Consider the following 19716-nt stretch of genomic DNA (forward strand, 5'->3'; position numbering starts at 1 on the left):
ACAACACCCTGCATTCTCTAGCACGCTAGAGATGGATAGTGCTGGTTATGTGGTTTCTCATTTACACAAAATAAATAAAAGGGCTGCTCAGAGGTTGGCTGGGGCTCTGCCCCCACAGCATCGTGTAGGCAAAGGGAGCTGCCTTTGCCCGTGTGCCAGAACACGTAAAAGCAACAGAGGCAGTGCCATGCCTGAAGCCATCAGCCCTGATGGGAGACAGCATGTGTTTGCTCAGCTCAGCCAGTTGCAGTGACCATGTCAGCTGACTTGGAGCACAGGGAAAGCAAGATCCTGTCTGCATGGAGAATGGGTTCACCAGGCTTCCATCTGCCTGCAGAGTGAGATGCAGATATACATGCAAGTCTTCTGTTTGACTCTGCTCAGTGGCACAGACTAGAATATGAGAAGGAGGTCTGGAGAGAACAAAGAAAATTCATTATGGGAAATGAATGAAGAAAGTTCTATCCCAAAGCAGTTCTAAATGAACATCAAGTTATAGAGTTCATTAGGACAACGTGGCCAGCAATAATCTACGACTTCTGGAGATCTGAGCATTGGGTCTGAGGGTATCATGTCTGTGGCCTTCAGCAGGATTCTGAACAAAAACATTTTACTCACAGGTCTCCAACTTTCTAAAGGGTCTGATAAACAAATGCATTAATTTTCATATGAAGAAAAACAAAATGCAACAGGGCTTCTCTGAGATGGACACAGAATGCTAAGTATGATTAGCAAGCTGTAAATGCCTCTAAGATAACTGTAGCACTGGGGTGCTGCTCTCTGGCTGCATAAATGTCACAGCAAGGTCCACAAATGCTTACTATTACACAAACCCATGCTGTCACTAATTCACTATGAAAACACAGAAAAAGATGTTTCAAGTTAAGATCCCTCAGATCTCCAAATGAATGTCTGTGAATGATTTTTTTCTGTCTAGGCCATTTGGCTTTTTATGCAGAGGCTGGGCTTGTTTTCACATTTTTTTCTTTTGTTCCACATTTTGCCCACTTGTGTGGAAAAGGGTGAAGTACCTCCAGTGGGGGTGTATTTCAGAAGATGTTTTCAAATATCTAGGCAAAAAGCTAGACACATTTACCTAGATCAGATAGAATGGCTCATTACTGGCACGGATTAAAAGCAGCTTTTCTGGCTATGAGCTTCAGGTACATTCTGTAGCATGCAGATAAAAGCATATCATCAAACTTCTTTGGTCTAGGAGTTGTACCTGTCCTTTCAGATAGAAGGGGATTTAAAATATTTTAACTTTAAAAATGTGTGATATCTTATATTTTGTGTGTTCAGTATGCACATATGTTAACTGAAGGAAAAAGTCTTATTCAATGGAAGCTTGCAGGAAAGGTGTTAAATCTCAGTTTCTCCATAAATGAGAAATATTTTCCAGTCATTATGTCTCTTTCTTAACTTGGCATATATACAACTAGTCTGTGCTTTGATGTGCTCATTTTGGACTCAGAATGCTGTTTGTACAAAGAGCAAAGCATGAAATAAGCCACTAAAAGGGGCAGAACTGTAACTTTTAGGCTGGGAAAAAAGAGCAGTGCATTTCTCCATTCTGCCAATATGAATAAAACTTCACATCTTTGCATTTTGTTGCATTTATTTCACATTTATCACTGTTCACTTAAGAAAATGTAAAATAATTTTGAAAGCATTTTTTTTACTAGCTCTGTTTCTTTAAATATCTGTGTCTGGAGAGGTCTTGCAGAAGTACCATAGAGAAAAACATGCCAAGGGTAGATTTCACATAAATAACAAGCCCCACAGCACCAAAAACCATACAGTTGAAGAAATCTGCAAATCTAACCCAATTGTGGTTGTGTGGTTTTCGTGACTGACATCAGACTTCAAGCTTTGAAAAGACTATGAATATTAATTACCTGTGACCCTGGAACTCTCAAACTGATTCATCTTTGTTAGCTGGTGCTTCATAACAGATTTGAGAACAGGAAAGTGATGTCTATTTCTGGCATGTGACAGGGAGAAGGCTCTGCTGGAATCTTATCAACAAGTAAATCTGAGAAACAGAAGTTCTAGCTCTGACTTTGATGAGAATGAAGAAAGCCTGGGAACACCAGAAAACCTCATTCCTCAGGAACAAACAGCAACAAGGCAGTTAGTACAGAGTCCTCACAGAAGTTACCTTGTAAAGCCTTAATGGGAGCACTGAACTCAGTTTCAAGAAGGTTGATCCAATTCCTATCTTTGCTGGCTGCACAGAATTCTGAACATAGAACTCTAGGGTTACACATGAATAGCTGAGATCAGTCACACAGTATAAAAACATCTAGAATGTCTAGATATCTACAAGCCAATCATGAAACCTATCAGGCTAATTATAAGCTGCTCGTCTCAGGCAATTATTTCCATAACAGGTTCATGAAGTATTTCCAAGCACAGACTGGATTGTTTATCTTTCCCTTGGGTCATGCAATCTTGCCCTATTTACAATGCTGCATGTGCAAGCCTCTTCATTCATAGCATTATTTCCTTCTGCAGGCCAAGAGGCCAAATTTATCTTTCTTAAAAACAGAAAAACAAAATGTCTGAAGGCCAAATAACATTCTGCATGCAAGAAGCTGGATTGATATGTGCAGTTGGAGAAACAGCCTACGTTTGTTAGAGGCAGAGGCAGTATCTAACTGCTGCTGATTTTTGAGTTAAATGCTAACTGCTACAGGAAAATCATATTAGGTGTTCTTTCTGCTGTTCTGTATACCCAGGACACCTTTAAAAACCTGCCTCTTTCATGTTAAAATCTCCCAAGGCACAGAAGGACAAAATGAAGGGATCAAACACAGCATATGTGTTTTGCAGTAGAATTTATCACTTAAAAAACTGCAACTCTTTGCCAGGATAGTGTTTATAACACATGAGAGCCAAGGGCACGTTTCACCTGCTGCTGAGATAACACGGCAACACCATCTCTGGACACAGAGCAGGCTATGAAAAAGCTTTGTCACAATGTGGGCAGAATGATCAGATGGGTTTGCACTTGCCTTGCTGGCCCTCTGCCTGGAAGTCAAAATACAGCTCCACAAAAAACAGCCTCCTAAATCAGAAGTTTATCCATGCTGTCTGTTAAGGTAGGACAAAGGACAGACTTTATTTCTTCTTGAAAACTAGGAAGGCCCCAGATAATGTCTAATGAACAGGATGCAGTGGGAGGTGAACAAGCTGTAAGAATTAAGCTGCTGTCTTCCTGCTCATGTCAGTAGAGAAACACTCTAAAGCAAAGATCATTGTTAGCTCCATTGCTGGAAATGATAATATAAAAAACATTCCAACAATTTAGAAACCATGCTAGTCCCAAGCAACATTCCTTTTCCCCTGGGTAACTTTAACAGAGGTGACTGCACAACTGTTCATGATCTCCCACCTGCTGTAAGCCAAGCAAAGGGGGGGTCTGTTCAAGAGAATAGAGGAACACATACTATTTGCAATTTAAAAGGGGTCTGCCTCTCATTTTAAAAAAAGGATCTCTGAGAGGAGCCAGTGAGATTGACAAAGAAAACCATCATAGGAACAAGTCCATGTGGCAGCACTTCTTTGACACAATGAAATCCCACAAGGGACCAAGTGATGCCCGGGGCTCGGAGCCTATGCTTCACTTAACCACATCTGAAACTACCAAAGTGAAAACAACTCCCAAAGACAGACAGATCTGGAGGCAGAAAGAGAAAATGAGGACATCACAATATGCTTTCAGAACTTTTGATAAAGAAACAAGATCAGAAATTCGTCTACATACTTAGTAAGCTAAAATATCTGCTCACTCTTCCGGCCTTGCCCCAGACAAGCAGGACACTGTCAGGGAAGAAAAGGGACACTGCTTTCACTGGGCCTTTTTTTAAGGCCTGTGGTAGGAACAGCAGCAATGTGGCTTTCAGAGAACACAACACAGCTTAAAAGCATAATGCTGTGTGATGTATAGAAAGGTCACAGTGGCTCTTCTTAGAAAGGCACCAAGAAGATGAAGACTAGATTAAGCAGAGCTCTTCTCCCTGTCCTTTTTACGTTCACACAGAAGTTTGCAAACATCAAGTCCCAAGTAATGCCAGCAGGATATTTTAATAGTAGTACTTCATCACAACTGCTTTTTCAGAGCCTGATCTTGTATTTATGCTTAGTTCATCTCTTCCTTTTCACAAACTACTTCCCCACCTCTTCCCAGAATTAGCAATATTTGTATGTACTCCAGTCTAAACTGGGAGCTTTTGTTTTGCTTTTCCCTTTTTTTTTATTGCTCTGAAACAATTGTTCAGTTCTTCATAAAATGTTCTTACCATTCCAGGTGATTTTCAACAAAGGCAGACATGGGGCTGATCTGTACAGTGTAGGTGTCGTTGGCTGAGTACTCAAACAGCCCATAATAGGGATTGAAGAGCTCCTGAGACAGAAGGAAAAAGAATTCTCGGGAGGGGCCACTGTAGTCCAACCTGGAAAGAAAAAGGTAGAAAAGATAAAATGAGGCTCCTTATCATTTGAGTGGATTTCCTGGGTTTGCCTGCATTGGTTGCTGTCTTAGTACAGCAGCCTGTGTAGTCAAGTGTTTCTAACATGATTTATCTCTCCTCTCAAAACTTGATTCCTGAACAAGTTGCAATGCCAAAATTTCACCAATATCCAGTCTGATCTGGGAGGAGTCATAACTGGGACACATTAAGTAGTTTACTTTCCTGTGTTCCAAAAGCTTAGCAAACTGGAGGTACAAGGCTCAGCCTTGCCTCAGCTGGCTGGCCAGCAGAAGGGTAGCTTTCTATTGAGTGGGTTTGAACTGCCTATGAACACCTGGGCTCACAGATCACAAAGCCTGGGCTAGAGCAGAAATTACTCTGACCCTCCTACACTGAGATGTACCCAAATCTAGCCCCAAGGATGCTTTTTCAGCTACAGAAACCATAAAGAACAAGACCAAATCCCAGCACACTTGTGTCTTTTAAGACAGAATGGTGATTCCTTCCTTGTTCTATCCAAGCCCTTTCTGTTATTTTCATGTGGTACACCTTAAATTGAGCTTTGCTGTTGTATGAATTTGCTCCATAGAAAGCCTCTTTGTTTCCCCTTGAATTTTTTACATTTAACTTGGAAAACAAAAGGGAAACAAGACTAAAAATTTTTCCTGAATGCATTAAATGAGAAATGTGGTGGATTTATTAAAAACAGATCATTCTCTAATAATGGTGAGTAGGTTTTTTCAATCTAAAATAAACCTATGTGTAGCAATATGAAGAAATTATCTGTAGCCATGTATCATGTGTGCCAAAAGATTTTCTGAGGTGGACACTATTCCTTCTACTTAACAATTGTAAAGTAAATAGAAAGCTCTGCAACTGGATCAGAATGGTCTGTGCTATGGAGTTACAGAAGCATAAGTGAAAGGGGCTGAATGATTGATTTGTGCAACTAGAAATATGGTGATGGGCAGATGGGCTCATCCTCCTGTGTTTTATGTCTGGAGATTCAGTGCTCTCTTTGAGGAACTTTAGCTCTGGGATCATGTGATGACATGAAAGCCACATCTGTAAAAGAGGATGGTAACAAGCCCACATGACCCACCAGTGCCAGCCATGGACCAGGTCTGGCTCCATGGACATCAATGTACTGAGTTAAGCCTGATAATGGCTGGAGTAAAGAACTACAAACAAGATGTGTCTGCGTTCAAAGACCTCCAATGGGAGACTAGCTACTGCATTTCTGGGCAACACATTAACTCATCATAAAGCCTTTATAGTTCATTTTCAATGGGCTTTTTCTTTGAACCGTGGGAAGCTGTGCCCATACAGCATCTCGTGGCCATATAACATCGACTCTTCAGTAGGGAACTGGCATCTTAGAGTCCTTCCAGCAGAATGTATATTAGCATTAAGCAGCAGAAAGCCTAGAGGAATGTATCTTCAGATGTAAATGAATCAGTGAAAAATGAATTAATTTGCACATCAAATTGGTTTGTAATTTCTCCTGAGGACACCATGCCACACAGAAAACAATATGACTTTGGCCAGTATTAGCATTCCAGAATGCTATTCCAAAAACATAAACTGAAGTGTGCTACATGTTTATGCTTTACTTGCAGGCCAGAGGCAAGATCAGCTGTGAAAGATGACCTCTGTTACACAATATTGAATCCATAGATAATGAAAAGTAAGAGTGAAAAAGCCCTGATACTGAGGTCACCAAGTGACTCTCTTTGAGACTGGCAACTTCTGTTCCCATTGTACATAACCTGTCCCAAGACAAGGGACAGAAGTCCATCACTTGCCATGACACCTCAGAGCTGAGAGTGTCAGCATTTGCTGGACATGTTAAGAGTTGCCTCAGGTACTGTCTGATACATTTGGGACTGAAATCCTACACACATGGTTTTTGAACAAAAGAAACTTTACATGCAAAGCTACTGAAATACAGTTTCATGCCTTTGTCATATGGCACACTGAAAACACACACATAATGGTCTTTCCATTATAAAAGCGTGTGGATTAACCCTCAACTACAATATAGCTCTTGAGGTGATCCAGGGTGGATTTGAAAGGTTGTGCTTACGAACAAAAGGTCAGGGGTTGGCTTTCATCATGCAAAAATGGCTCATGGATTTTAAGAGTTGTACAAAGCTTCCTAAGAAAAGGCCTTCTCAGGAAACTTCTATTGCTTTCAGATTCCAATTGCATGAATTAAATTTTAAGGACTAAACAGCACTGATGTTTCTCACTTAAGGTGAAAACAAGAAATCCACATATGGATAACAAATGATCATTAGTTGGCATGCAAAACTAAAATTTTTAAAGGAAAACAAGATCCATTGCGAAGAGTTAGAGTAACAAACTGGATAAAGGTCTGGTCTCTAGCTATAGCCCTCAGACCGATTCAGTGTGTAAATATTGGCCTGCAGTTGAGTTTTCCCTTCCAGCCTGACAAAAAAAACTACAGCAAACAAGATGACAATAGATTTAACCACTTAAACTGTCACTTTGAGACATCTACATGGAAGGTGTTAGAGGAAAATGAAGCATTTTTGTTATTGTTATTTTTAACAAATGTTTGCGTTTATTAAGATGAATCACTTACTCAGGGGTAAAACAAAACAAAAAAAAACATTACATAGCAAGAGTGGTTCAGCATTAGTCAACTTGCTGTTTTGCAGCATAGCAGCTGCCTCAGAGCTGAGAGCATTGTGTGGTTCCCTACCCTTCCTCGCCGACGAACGTGACGTAGAGTTTGTTGCGCTGGAGCTCCTTGCGGGAATAGGCCATGACCTGGTTGAAGGTGCCTTCCAGCAAGTGGTCACGCCGTATAATCAACCTGCAAAGGGAGGTGGAAATAAAGATCCGATCATGGGGTCTTGTGGGAGCCTGTGAGACTGGAGGTAAACAACAGCTATAAAGTGAGACATTCGTTCTCAGAGAAGTTCATAAAATGGCATCTGCTGGTGCCCGTGCTACTTTACCATTACGGGTTTCCATTGGCTTTTCTATGTGCCCTGAAGGTGAATTCCTTCACAGTGCCGTGATCAGGTTCAAAGTGATGCTCTGCTGCTAAGACTCTCTGCAATACCCATATGTACAAATTTATGTGGTAGAGGGGGCTGTGAGTTCCCTCTGTATATGAAGTCCCAGCTTTCCAGAATTGGCCTCAAACACTTCCTGGATTTAATCCAGTGAATGTCCATGGACATACTGCCTCTGTGGCAGGGGAAGCAAAGGGAGTTTCGGCCTGTGTTTATACAACACATCTCTCATTCCCTTACTAATCTCTACAACAATTTAATGGATAGTACTTTTACATACCATCTGTGCAAGAAACCCTTCTTTTTCATATGTTCAAATGTTCATGGACATTTTAAAACAGACTTTCTAAAATATATTTAGTGTATATTTTGTGCCCATTTAGCAGGACACCAAAAGGGGTAACCACCAGCTAGGACTCCTCAGCTCTACAAGATCATTTTGCTGATGACATTTGCCTGGAATAAATTGCTTGGCTTCAAACTTTTATTTTTTCCACAACAGATGTCCTTTGGTAGGAAGCCAACCTGAGGCATAAATTCAACCAGATGCCCAGGAAATACCTTAGAAACAGCCCACAGCCTTTGGCAAAGTTGGATAACTAGATTGAGCACAAGTTGGTACAGACTCAAAAGCCAACTAACAAGATGTATGGAAAGAAACTCCACAATCAAATGACAGAGAACCCCAAATACATGAAGACTGACACAAATCTCTCCAGTTCAAATCCAGGGGGGCTATCAACACAAAGAACTATGGAAAGTTAAACCTGCATGTACAAACTAACTTGTGTAGGATCCTGTTCTGCCCCTGAGTTACACTGATACCCTGAGTTATACACATCTACTGCTATGTAGATCCAAAGAATTTGGAGTCATTCCACCATTACAATGATATAGCTGTTGTTAATATCTGGTGAGTGTTTGCCTGGAAGGATAATTCTTCTACTGGCAAATTATAGGTAGTAATGTGAATATCCCTGTTAAATAGGCAAGAAATGGGAGAGTAAGAGAATACGAATCTTTAAGAAGAAAACTTCCACACAAAAGCCTCTTGAAGGTCACTCTTTTGCAGAGTATATGAAGACCTTATCTTTCCCTGAGGTTATGTAAAAAAATGCAATCTCCAGGGTGTTTTACACTCCCTATCCCTGTCCTCATGGATAGTGAATAGATAGTCTCCAGACATAAAGACAAAGCTGTGTCCCCTTAGACTAACTGAGTGATTTTAATACTTACTTAATTTTCCCTGGACCTTGCCCATACCCTTTGGCTTCAAGTTTTCGATAGAAATTGCGCAGCTTGGCTTCAAAGTCCCTCCTGTATGGAGAAGGTGCTCTTGCACTTGCTCGCTGCAGCCCTGAAGGAGGGAAAATAAACAGCATCCTAAGGTGTAAGGGGCTTGACATTCTTCCAAGTCATGCAGCTGATGTTTCCACACAGAACTGTTTAAAAAATGTGTTAGGAACTTTCTGCAGATATACAGTGCACTCACTGTTAGTTTTGCTCTATCTGGCATCCATAGAGTTGTAAGTTCCTGTAATTCAGTGATTGAAATGAACTTCCAGAGACTGTATCCTCTTCACTAAAAGTACTGTTAAGCTCACCTTGTGTGTGTCCTTGTGTTGCCTCTGCCTTTAGCTGTGACTGAATGCAAACTGAAGGATCAGAAAGGCATGAGAAAGACTGAAATACATATCTACCTTTCATGGTCAGTGGCATTTAGGTTTTCTTTCCCTTTTGCACTTTTAAGAGATCTCTCTCCTCTGCATTGTATAGGAGATCTCCTTACTTGGCAGGATTAAGCCTCTGAAACTCAGAGCAATGTTTCTCACTGGAGCCTAGCAGCCCAGCCAAGCTGCGAGTCAGGTTTCCCTGTGTTAATCTGACTGTATATTAAACACTTCCAGCTATCAACACAAAACCCCTCTGTGGCATCAAAAAGGATTTCTGTCAGCAGGAAATGCTACATTTCCTTATTATGATTCACACATAACAGCAGATTTTTCAGCAATTTGGAACTTGTTTTATTTTGAAGGCCACATTCTCGAAGTAGGAGATTATTCTTTTTGTATAAACAAGTGCCATGCCATAAAAAGCCGAATAATGGATTAATGAAATCCCATTTACCTATCTCATTACAAAAGACAATAAAAAACAGCCCTTTTATGAGAAATCTGGCAGCAAATGTTCCACAGGAAAGAAAAATAAACCCATCACATTTAGTGGGAGCCCAAAGTATCGTGGCTGCCATGAGGGAAGGACATTACGGTCTCAGCTGGTAAAACAGAAAATGCTGCTGTATATGCATGCTGCTGTATATACATGCGGCACAAAGAGAATCCCTTGTAACACTTCTTTCTTCTCTAAGCCTTCTGTTTTTCCCCAGCACATAAGAGAAGGGGTGCTCTCATGGGCTCTATAACCAGGAGAGAAATTAGCAAGAAGACAGTGTGTTGTTGGAAATGAGTATTTGCCTTTGTGTTTTCACAAGAACAGTCTCCTGAGTCACATTTGTGCCATATACTTGGATTCTTGTCCTGAAGGAGACTTGCTTATGACCTGTCCTGATGTAGACAGGGGGAACTTGTACTCACAATGGTATTAAAACTCATTAATGAAAATAGGACATTCTGACAGAACACAGTTGTCCTGTAGAGAAGGGTTTAGCATTTAACTTCTTCACATCAAAAAGCCTTTCCATTTTCCACATCCACATCCAAGATTTGAACTTCTCTTGTCCATTAATTTTGTTTGAAATCAGATAATTTAAATGCATGCCCAAAAAGTTCCGCCAAAAATGGATTTCTTCAGATCACATTTCTGTTGATTCTCCCAAAATGGCCACTGACACAGCCACGCAGTGAGACTGTGGTGGAGTTGTGTCTCTTGGCAAAAGGGAGACATTAGCTCCTCAAATTTCTATAGCATAAACAATAACTACAGAGACACAGCACAGCTGGAAATAACCTTCTCAGACAGCATGTCTTTCTGGAAAACATGTTTCCTGTCAAACCTAAGTTAATGGGTTCAACACGGGAGGTCAGGCTAGATGATGAAGATGATCACCTTAGGTCTCAAAATAGATGTGCCTAGGGAAGAAAAGTTTTTGGAACACTGAGTGGAGGAGACTGAACTTTACAGGGGTACTGGAGTCCTGCAACACACCTTCAATTTGGAAGGTGCTCTTGGCTGCTGTCTCATAAAAAGAATGTGCTTCCATGTCAGTGACTTATGCTTGGAGTACACCACCCAATTCTTTCCAGCAATATCAAAAGGTGTATATGTATCAATAGACACACAGCAGCACTGGAAACTGATCCAGCAAAAAAAGCAGCTGGGATCAGATTCAGAGTGGGCACTGGAATTAGTAGGCTGACAGCTGATGCTGGCTCTGAATCTGCTCTTTTCTATTTATTAGAAGAAATATCACAAATGCAAGATTTTCTTCTAATTTTCCCAACTCCTTACCTGGAGAGTTTTGGGGTGATGAACACGGTGAGCAGCGAGGCGAAAAACTGTAACCTGGATGGAAGGCAGCCTGCAGTGGTATGTAGGACATGATATCCTCTTCAAAAAGACTGCATGCAAAAAGTCACAGGGAGAGATTTAGTTCACATTCATCACATTCATCATGAAGGAATGTAAATATGCAGCATGGTGCAAGTTCATTGTCTCAGATGTTTGGGTGCATCTCTGAGCTCACGGATTAAAAAAATCCATAGGCTTCCCAAAGACAGCCTGGTCACTAGCAATGAAGAACAAAATGAATTTTAATAGATGTTTCATGCTAACATGATAGCTCAATCACTGATGGAGAGCAAAGACATGAGGCTACATAGGAAACAGGAGCACCTTCAACACATTAGCAGAGAGAAGTAAAGATGCACACTCTGTCTCCCAGGCTGTTTTACTCGGGCCATTTTCATGTAGTTCAGTGCTCTGACTGCTTGAATTGAAATGACGGGAATAAGCTGTAAACTTCTTGCATTAGGCAGTGCTATTACAGCACACCAACCCCACCTGGATAATGCAACATTTCCCATCTCGGGCCAAGACAATAAAATAACTTCTTAGCTGCACTGAAGAGAAGCAGGGCCTAAAGACCAAGCTCTCTGGTTCCAGTACAAACTGAAGCCTTATCTTCATTACCCAGACAATGCCCACTGCACTGGACACTGAGGTTTCATGCATGTGTGGCAGCAGTGCTGCAGTAAAATTATCAATTTCATGAGCAGTTACATCATAATAGTGAGAAAGACAAGGGATTTTTTCCCCTCTCTTTTTTCTTTTTTCTTTCTTTAAAAAACAAGACTTTTTTCCATTAAAAGAAAGTGTTTTGACCTGATTCTTTTTTATCTGCTACTTGATGGTAATAGCCATATTGACTGAGCTGGCTGGATTTACTGCACTGATGGAGGCTGCCTTCCAGGAAGTACAAATTGACAGATTGACTCTGGCTGAATCATTTTGGATGGCTATCAGTATGACCTGATTTAACAAAATCTTTTCAATTATGCTGGGAAAGAGCCAGATAGTTTCTCTGGTACTGTAAGTAAAGACATTATGCTATTGATGGAATTGATTACCTCAGCAGAATTACTAAATCTGCATCACACGACAACTTTTCAAGCCCATGTGTACCCTCTGTCCGAATGTAATGGATCTTCTCCCTGAAACACAAGTGATATTATGGAGAGGAGAAGAAAAAAAATAAAAAACCAGAAAAAAACATGCCATTATCACAGCTTGAGCCATGCATAGAGTAGTTATTCTTTGGTATTTTGCCAGTTTCTGCTTATCTCCTTATAAAAAATGGCAAACATCCTATATGCCTGATTCATTTTCTAATCTTCCAAACAAACTCATGAAAAAAATTCTGTCTCCATCACTCAGTTTACTGATCCAAAAGTAAGAGATTTTTTTCTCTATTTTAGAGAACAGAGTGATTCTTAGTCCTCCAGTTTCATATGAATATATCAGGTCACCAAGTGCAGGTTTTTTGTGTAAGCCTACAACTAACATAGCACCTTTTGTTAACAGAATTTGCAGTAATATCCCTTCCTTTCCCTCTGTCAGTTCCATCTGGGAAATAACACTCTAATATATATTGATATGAATTAATCACACAGAGGTTATACAGTGTAATATGTGTTGCATGTGTAAAATCATACCTTTTGTTAATAAAAACCGGAAAACATAGGATAGGATCCTATTATCAGATTAGCATCAGGGAGGATAAGCATCTACACCCCAGCCTATCAGTGTGTTTCGAAAGCATTGCATTGTTCAAATATTTTTATTCTAGTATTAAGTCAAAATATTTTATCTCAAGGATGTGCTCTGGAACTTTGTAATCAAGGTCCAAGAAAGATGGACTTTACATCCTAGGAGTTTGCTTAACACGTGCTGCATGAGCATTAGACAGTAGCTTGGATCACTCCTGGCCCAAGGTATAATCAGCAATGACCTAGAGGCAAAAGGCTCAGTATCCTCTTACAAATCTCATTATACACTGGCTAAGCTGTCGAGCCCCTATCACTGGTCAATTTTGTTCTCTGCTCAAAAGGAGATAAAAGCATTATCTGTTCTCTGGGAAATGAGAATTCAAGTTACAGCTGAGGAAAAAAAATAGTCTGGAATAATGTGATGGTGAAGATAAAAATTTCTGTTACAGAAATGTACATCTTGAATACTGAGAGCATTTTTCATTCCATTTCTCATTCTATTTGCATGTATCAATTCCTCCAGAAAGAAGTCTAATCCTTACACCCAAAAAATTCCTTGTCTGGCCCTCAGAGGTAAATGAGGACTCAGTAAGGCTACCAGCAAAAGCACACTGTAGGAATTTGGAGGCTCTCTCCTCCTTCAGCAGTCCTGCAGCCACACCTCTGACTGCACAGTACAACCTAAACTCTTGGTCAAACTCTCAGCTGGTGCATATGGGCACCCCTGACATTGATTAACACCAGCTTAAGTTCTTGGCCAAAAGCAGTTAATTCAAACTTTGGAATTTGAATGAGTGTAAGCTGTATTAGGGACTGGTTCTGGTTTTTTCTGTTTTTAAAAAATCTAAAAGAAAGGAATGGGCTTGACACAATATAACTACTTTGGAAATTACTACCTTTAAGTCAAGTGAGAAAGATTAAAGACAATAGTACAATCCACTTCATAATAATGTTCCTATTACTTTATAAGGGATAGGGTGACTATATCCATGACAGGGGTGTGAATCCAACCATGAAGCAAAATCCCAGTTCTGCTGGACTTATTGGGGTTTTGCTGCTGACTTCCATCCAAACACTCTTTTAACTCTTATCTTCTGAAAAGCAAAGTGATAATTGCAGGTGAAGGTGGAGTTTCTGATTATTATTTGCCCACATTTATTTTACTTCTTGGATGTCTGTGGAAAGTAACTATAGTAACCACATGGATCCTGGTGGTTCCCATCTACTCTTTAATGATGGCAGTTCTATAGGAGCTCCAAGTTCATCTGTTGTACTACAGTTACTAGAATTTTGTTTTCCCCACTACAAAAAGCACTTTCTGGAAGTAGGGTAGAGCAGTCTGGCAAAAAGCAGTACCTGAGTGCATGGTTTCTGGCCAAGCTGGGCTGACGCTCCTGCAGCATCTCAAAAATGTTGGGTTGGCGTAGAAATGCAACAATCTTGTCATTGTAAGCTGGAAAAGGTAAAATCAAAGCAGAGGCTTTATTTGTCACCTCACCAGAACTCTGCAGGGGCTCATTGCACTGCCACTGAGGCACAGGGCAACATGAGGCAGTGCAGCACACAGCTGATGAGATGTCCTAAACCTCACCTTTGTGAGCTTGGAGAATTAAAAAACCAACTTGGCTTACCCAGAGGTAATGCCTCGTGATGGTGCTGGTTTCGAATAGCGGTTACGAGACTATTGCCTGGTCTGGCCAACAGAGTAACTCCTCTGTTTCGAGAGACTTCAGAGGCCTACAACATCAGAGAAAAGGAAAAGAATGATCAAAACTGACCATCAGTAGCTCATCAGTCAGTTAAAAGATTTGTCATTTTTACTTCTGCAACCTTTAGAATAGTCCATGATGCTGACTGAAAGGCAGAAAGCATGCATGAAAATTACAGCTTTATACTCCAGTCAACTCAAAAAAGGCAAGTAATTCTGTGCTTCCAAATGAAGGTACACAATTATCCAGAGCTATCACACCTCCTCAGTGCTGAAGGCACCAGAATCCAGAAGTAAATGCATGTTAATGTAGGTATTGCAGTGATGGATATCTGGTTCAGTGAAAATAAAATCTCTATAGTATCACACTACATACTCTGTAGTGTCAAACATGTATTGTTTTAGCATAACTGCATTATTTCAAGGTTTTTACAGCAATGTTTTTGAAAAGAGAAAAACCCCACAATGCTGCAATGTTCACTCAGTGTTATTGAAGGGAGATTTAATAGTGGAAATAACATGAAGAAGGCATACCTATGTAGATCACAGCACAGAAAATGGCTGTGTTATCCCAAAAGGCTGCCTAACTTGCATAACCAGAAATTGAATTGTATACACTGGAAATAAGAACAATTTCCTAAGACCTGATAAAGGGAGTAGTAAGAAGGAAATTTTTCACTACCCCTTAACTGAGGCACTCAAAGAAAGCCACTGTTCCAAATACACTATCTAGTGAAAGGAATCGTGTCAGAAAGGCAGATTTCCTAAAAGATGAGAAGACACTTCGGTATGAAGATATTAAAAGGCAAACAATGACATTTGGCAATGTTTGCACTAAGGCATTACTTGCTGGGTAACCTTTTGGAGACTTGTGAAAGTTGAGGGGAACCGACCTGTCTCTCATGTTTTCCTCCAGAATATGGCCACAGTGAGGCCAAGAGAGGAATCATAGAATGGGTTTGGGTTGGAAGGGACCTTAAAGACCATCTAATTGCAACACCCCTGCTACAGGCAGGGACACCTTCCACTAGACCAGGTAACTAGGGCCTCCTCCAACCTGGTCTTAAAACACTCCCAGGCCTGGAGCATCCACAGCTTCTCTGGGCAATCTGTTCCAGTGCTTCACCACCCTCACAGTAAAGAATTATTTCCTCATAACTAATCTCAACTTACCCTCTTTCAGTTTAAAGACACTCCCCCTTGTCTTGTGACTACAGCGTGAGGCTGTATCAGGACAAGATGCACTAGGAATTCCAATTGCCACTCCACTGGGCTAACAGCTGCTCCTTTCTCACTGCACAAATTATAGCATTTGGCAACTACTTCAGGAAGAAATCGCCCCAACTTCAATATTTTAAATGCTTAGCTCTGCATCCAAGCAAATGGTGCCAACCCATTTTCAGTGGCACAGCCAAAAGCCAAGTCTTCCAACTGGATATACACAGAAACTGGGAAGCTAAATGTGCCTGGCAAGCTGCCTTTTGGAACCCATAAAGCTTAAAATGTTTACACATAACAAGATACCAGTCAATGCATTTGATACGTGTCAACACACAGGTTAAACAATGAAAAATTGTAACTATTCTAATCAAACACACTGTCATTTAAAACACAAAACTGCTGTGCAAGTGCATGGTGAATGTTTCGCTTCATCATCCAGTTAGGATTTCACTTGTACCCTTTCACTGCCTTTGTCTCCTCCTCACACCCCACAGGCCACCTCACAAGGAAAGTTTAGATCAGGCTTAGGCAGCTTTTCCCCTGTGCCCCAGGCATCCACCCCAGCAAATGGTGGCCTTTCCAGCATTCACTCCATGCTGTGGCACAGGGGAGAACCTTGCAAGGGTGCAAGAGGTGCCCTGTCATGCACTGCCACAGTGGGCATGTGGAGCAGACATTTCCTGGGCTGTCTGTTGGCAGCATGGCCAGCATCACACGCTGCCCCAGGACCAGCTGTACTAGGTAGGATGTGTGGGAGGCTGCTAAGGCTTTGTTGGGCTCAGCTTCTTCACTTCCAGGGGGCCCTGGAGTTCAGGTGAGGATGCCTATTCCTCAGGTCCCTGTAGAACAGACTTGCAAGGGAATGCAGATGGTGGCTGAGCCTGTTTTTAAAGGTGATTGCTGACTCATCCTTGACAAAGACAAATCCTAAGGCCTTGTTGCTACTCATAATTTTACTGACCAGAAGACAGAAAGGGGAAAGGGAGGAGTAACAGAGGAGTTAAACATGTATCTCCCATAAAAATTAGCACGAGGTGTTATTTGCTCATCACTTGGGAACTGCATGGTACTTCTGCCCAGCCTGGGCCCGGATCCTCCTCTCGCTCTTGTTATCATTCCTTTTTTCAGCTTTCCAGTGCCTGGACATATTTCTCCTGGAGCAAGAATTTTGGAAGGAAATGTGTATAGTGCCTGTGAAAAGAAACTTTCGCTCCCCTCTTCCCATCTTTCCAGTTCTGGTTTAACAGCTAAAGTTATCTTGACATTGTAAGAATCCAGTTGGGTACACACCTCAATAAACTGGTGATGTAATTCTCTTCATCACCATCCCTAGGCATTGCTCATGCTGTGTTTGGTCTTTGCACATTTACACCTCCAAACAATTTTTCCCTGCAACACAATGGGAAAATTCCCAGCCCTCTAATTAACTTCTATTTTGCTCACAATTTTCTTCCCACTCTTAGCTAATAGAAAACAATTGATTGCTCCAATTTAGTGTTCAGTCACAATCGTCTTGTCTACTTTAACTTTCCAACTGAACAATTTAATTTTGATTAGCTCATTATTCTCTAATAAAAAATAAAGAGTGACTCCTCTAATGATTTAGTGACCTGGTTCATGTAGTGCAGAGTAACTGACAGATTTATGTCAGGTTTTAACAGCTTTGATATTGATACTGGGATGTTGCAACCAGAGTGGAGAGTCCAAACTACCAGATGAGCCTTCAAGATGTGATACCTTTTCCTGGGTTTTATATTGCCACTGGATTTCAGAGGCCCATTTGAATCCTTCTACTTGCTTGTTATGGTTTGGGTTGGTAAGGAGATGTATATACTGCCATATTCCAGCACCTTCTCTGCACCTCCTTCCTCTTGCTGTCTTCAAAATCTCTACCCTGTAATCATGGATGTTGACTTTCACTGCAGATGGGAAGTCCTTTAGAGGGAATGGAAAGTGCTTACAAACTGTTCTGTTTATAGAAGTGGCAGAAGGAAAGGAATCACTTAGTGACCTATACTTTAGTTACTGATGGCCACTACAGCTACCTGATCTTTCCTTCCAAAAATCAGGTAACTAAGAGCAGCAACAACCACCTTTCTCCTGTAAAAGATTGATAACCCTTAAATAAGTGCTTAATAAAGAACTTGTAGCATTTTTTTTCAAATTAATATATAATACCATTTAATATCAGTAATCTACACAGAACAGTGGAAGTTTTTGCAGAGGTCCTTTATTTTATTACCCTGGCTCTTTTCTGTGCCCTCTCTGCCAACCACAACTTCACTATTCTGATGTCCTTCAGGCTTCTTTGACACATGCAAATAACACTGAAAACTGGTGAGCTGTCCTTCGTGGTCCTTCATACTGTCCTGGTGACAGCTTCCAGAGGCCATACCATCTGCTCAGCAAAGAAACAGCAAGACTGCAGACAGCTGACACATGGCCAGGACAAAGCCCCACATGTGAGGCTACAGACATGATTTATAGGCCAAAGAGCATCCCAATGCACTCGGAGAAAATGGCATGGAACATGAGGCTCTTAATAAATGGACTGGGCTGCGAAGGGTTGAATATTTTACACTTGTAAATGAGGGACTTTTAGGCACCAATCCAAAGTCCTTGGAAATCAATGGGAGTCCTTCCAGTGCAGCAGCAGATACTTCCACATGGGAAACTACTTGACTACAACAAAGAAGTCTGGCTATGACAAAGGCGTAGAAGCACTGTGGGACCTGGGCCACCAAGACTGGGAGGTGACTATTTCATTGGCTGATCATGCCAGAACAGTGGCCTCAAAGAACAGTTTTTCACTTCCCTAGATAATCATTACTCAAAAGTATTCAATACTTTTGATTTCCTACCCTTTACTGGCCTTTTTGGTGTTTATTGCATATTGCTCCTTGCCAGCCTTGCCAGTGCTTGCAAAACCAAGAGTATTTTTGGGCCAGGTCATCTGAGTTGTTCAGGGGTGTTTCTGTCCCTGACACGGCAAATTTGCAAGCAAGCCTCAGGCAAGCACGGGTCCAAGCAAGAATTAGGGTGCAGGTAGCAACCAAACCACAGTCATGCCAGTAATTCAATCCCAGCTGCAACACTAAACTGAGGGCTGCTGACAGAGGGAAGTTTCTAAGCTGGCGGGAAGATATGACTGAAACAGATCCATTGATACACATCTATCTTCAGAAAATATGGTGCTGTATTCACCCAAGATGGAGAGAACATGCCCAAGATACTCACGCCTGGTTTGCCTTTGGTCGTGAAGAACTGACCTGACACCCTCTTTAGCTCCTAATCCCAATCCTCCTGGCAGTGAGAGGTATTCAGACTGGTCCTGCTGCAATAAATTTTGATGCTAATTTCACAAGCATTTCTCTGGATATTTTTGTGGAAGAGGAATATCCTTTCACCGTAGTTCATGTCCAGTTCTATTCAGCAACAATCTTTACAAATGTTTAACTGTATGGATTTGCTGTATGAAGAATATGATTGCTGGTACTTCTTCCTACTTAAATCCACAATGCAAACATAGTATGTATGCTTCTTTCAATCCTGTCCAGGGCCCTCAGTGATAAAAATCATCCCCATGATATACAGGAAAGGTATCTAATGTGACTGAAAGCTGGGAAAGCAAACCTCAGCATACAGTACTGCACTACTTCCAGGGAGTCTATCTTTTCAGAGCACAGTGTCACAGTGGGGAATGAAGAAACATATGACTATATGACTATAGTCATATGTTTCTTCATTTTTTTATAAGACTATAAAAAATTTAATGAATAACTTAAGTAATGCAAGGCCAGGATGTCAAATATGGATTCTTCTTTAAAAATCTATTCTGCCATCACTTCAGTTATGCTTTCTTGTTTATTATTTTATTCTGAAAACCATCAAGATATAAACCAGCAAGCTCTGAAATACACCCTTCAGAAAGACAAAAAAAAGAGAATCACTTATTGTCTTTGGAAGATAGACATTTGCAAGACAGTCTGTTTCAATGCTTTTAAAATAAAAGAAGTTCTTATAATTCTAGAGAAGACTGC

The 19716-nt window shown here is 40.9% G+C and overlaps 1 protein-coding gene across 7 annotated transcripts in view; it reads right to left on the minus strand.

Moving 5' to 3' along the window:
- The window catches only part of HECW1 (HECT, C2 and WW domain containing E3 ubiquitin protein ligase 1), a 252223-nt gene that overhangs the window by 31754 nt on the left and 200753 nt on the right, over positions 1-19716 (minus strand). For all 7 annotated transcript variants that reach the window (XM_064705015.1, XM_064705013.1, XM_064705011.1 and 4 more), the window contains 7 exons: positions 14379-14484; positions 14104-14200; positions 12109-12192; positions 10991-11100; positions 8759-8879; positions 7204-7317; positions 4305-4457 (listed from right to left, as the gene is read on the minus strand). In XM_064705015.1, the coding sequence (XP_064561085.1) occupies positions 4305-4457; positions 7204-7317; positions 8759-8879; positions 10991-11100; positions 12109-12192; positions 14104-14200; positions 14379-14484 (785 nt within the window). The remainder of the gene's footprint in view (positions 1-4304; positions 4458-7203; positions 7318-8758; positions 8880-10990; positions 11101-12108; positions 12193-14103; positions 14201-14378; positions 14485-19716) is intronic.

This window comes from Zonotrichia leucophrys, chromosome 2, assembly GCF_028769735.1.
Source record: "Zonotrichia leucophrys gambelii isolate GWCS_2022_RI chromosome 2, RI_Zleu_2.0, whole genome shotgun sequence".
Taxonomy (NCBI): Eukaryota; Metazoa; Chordata; class Aves; order Passeriformes; family Passerellidae; genus Zonotrichia; species Zonotrichia leucophrys.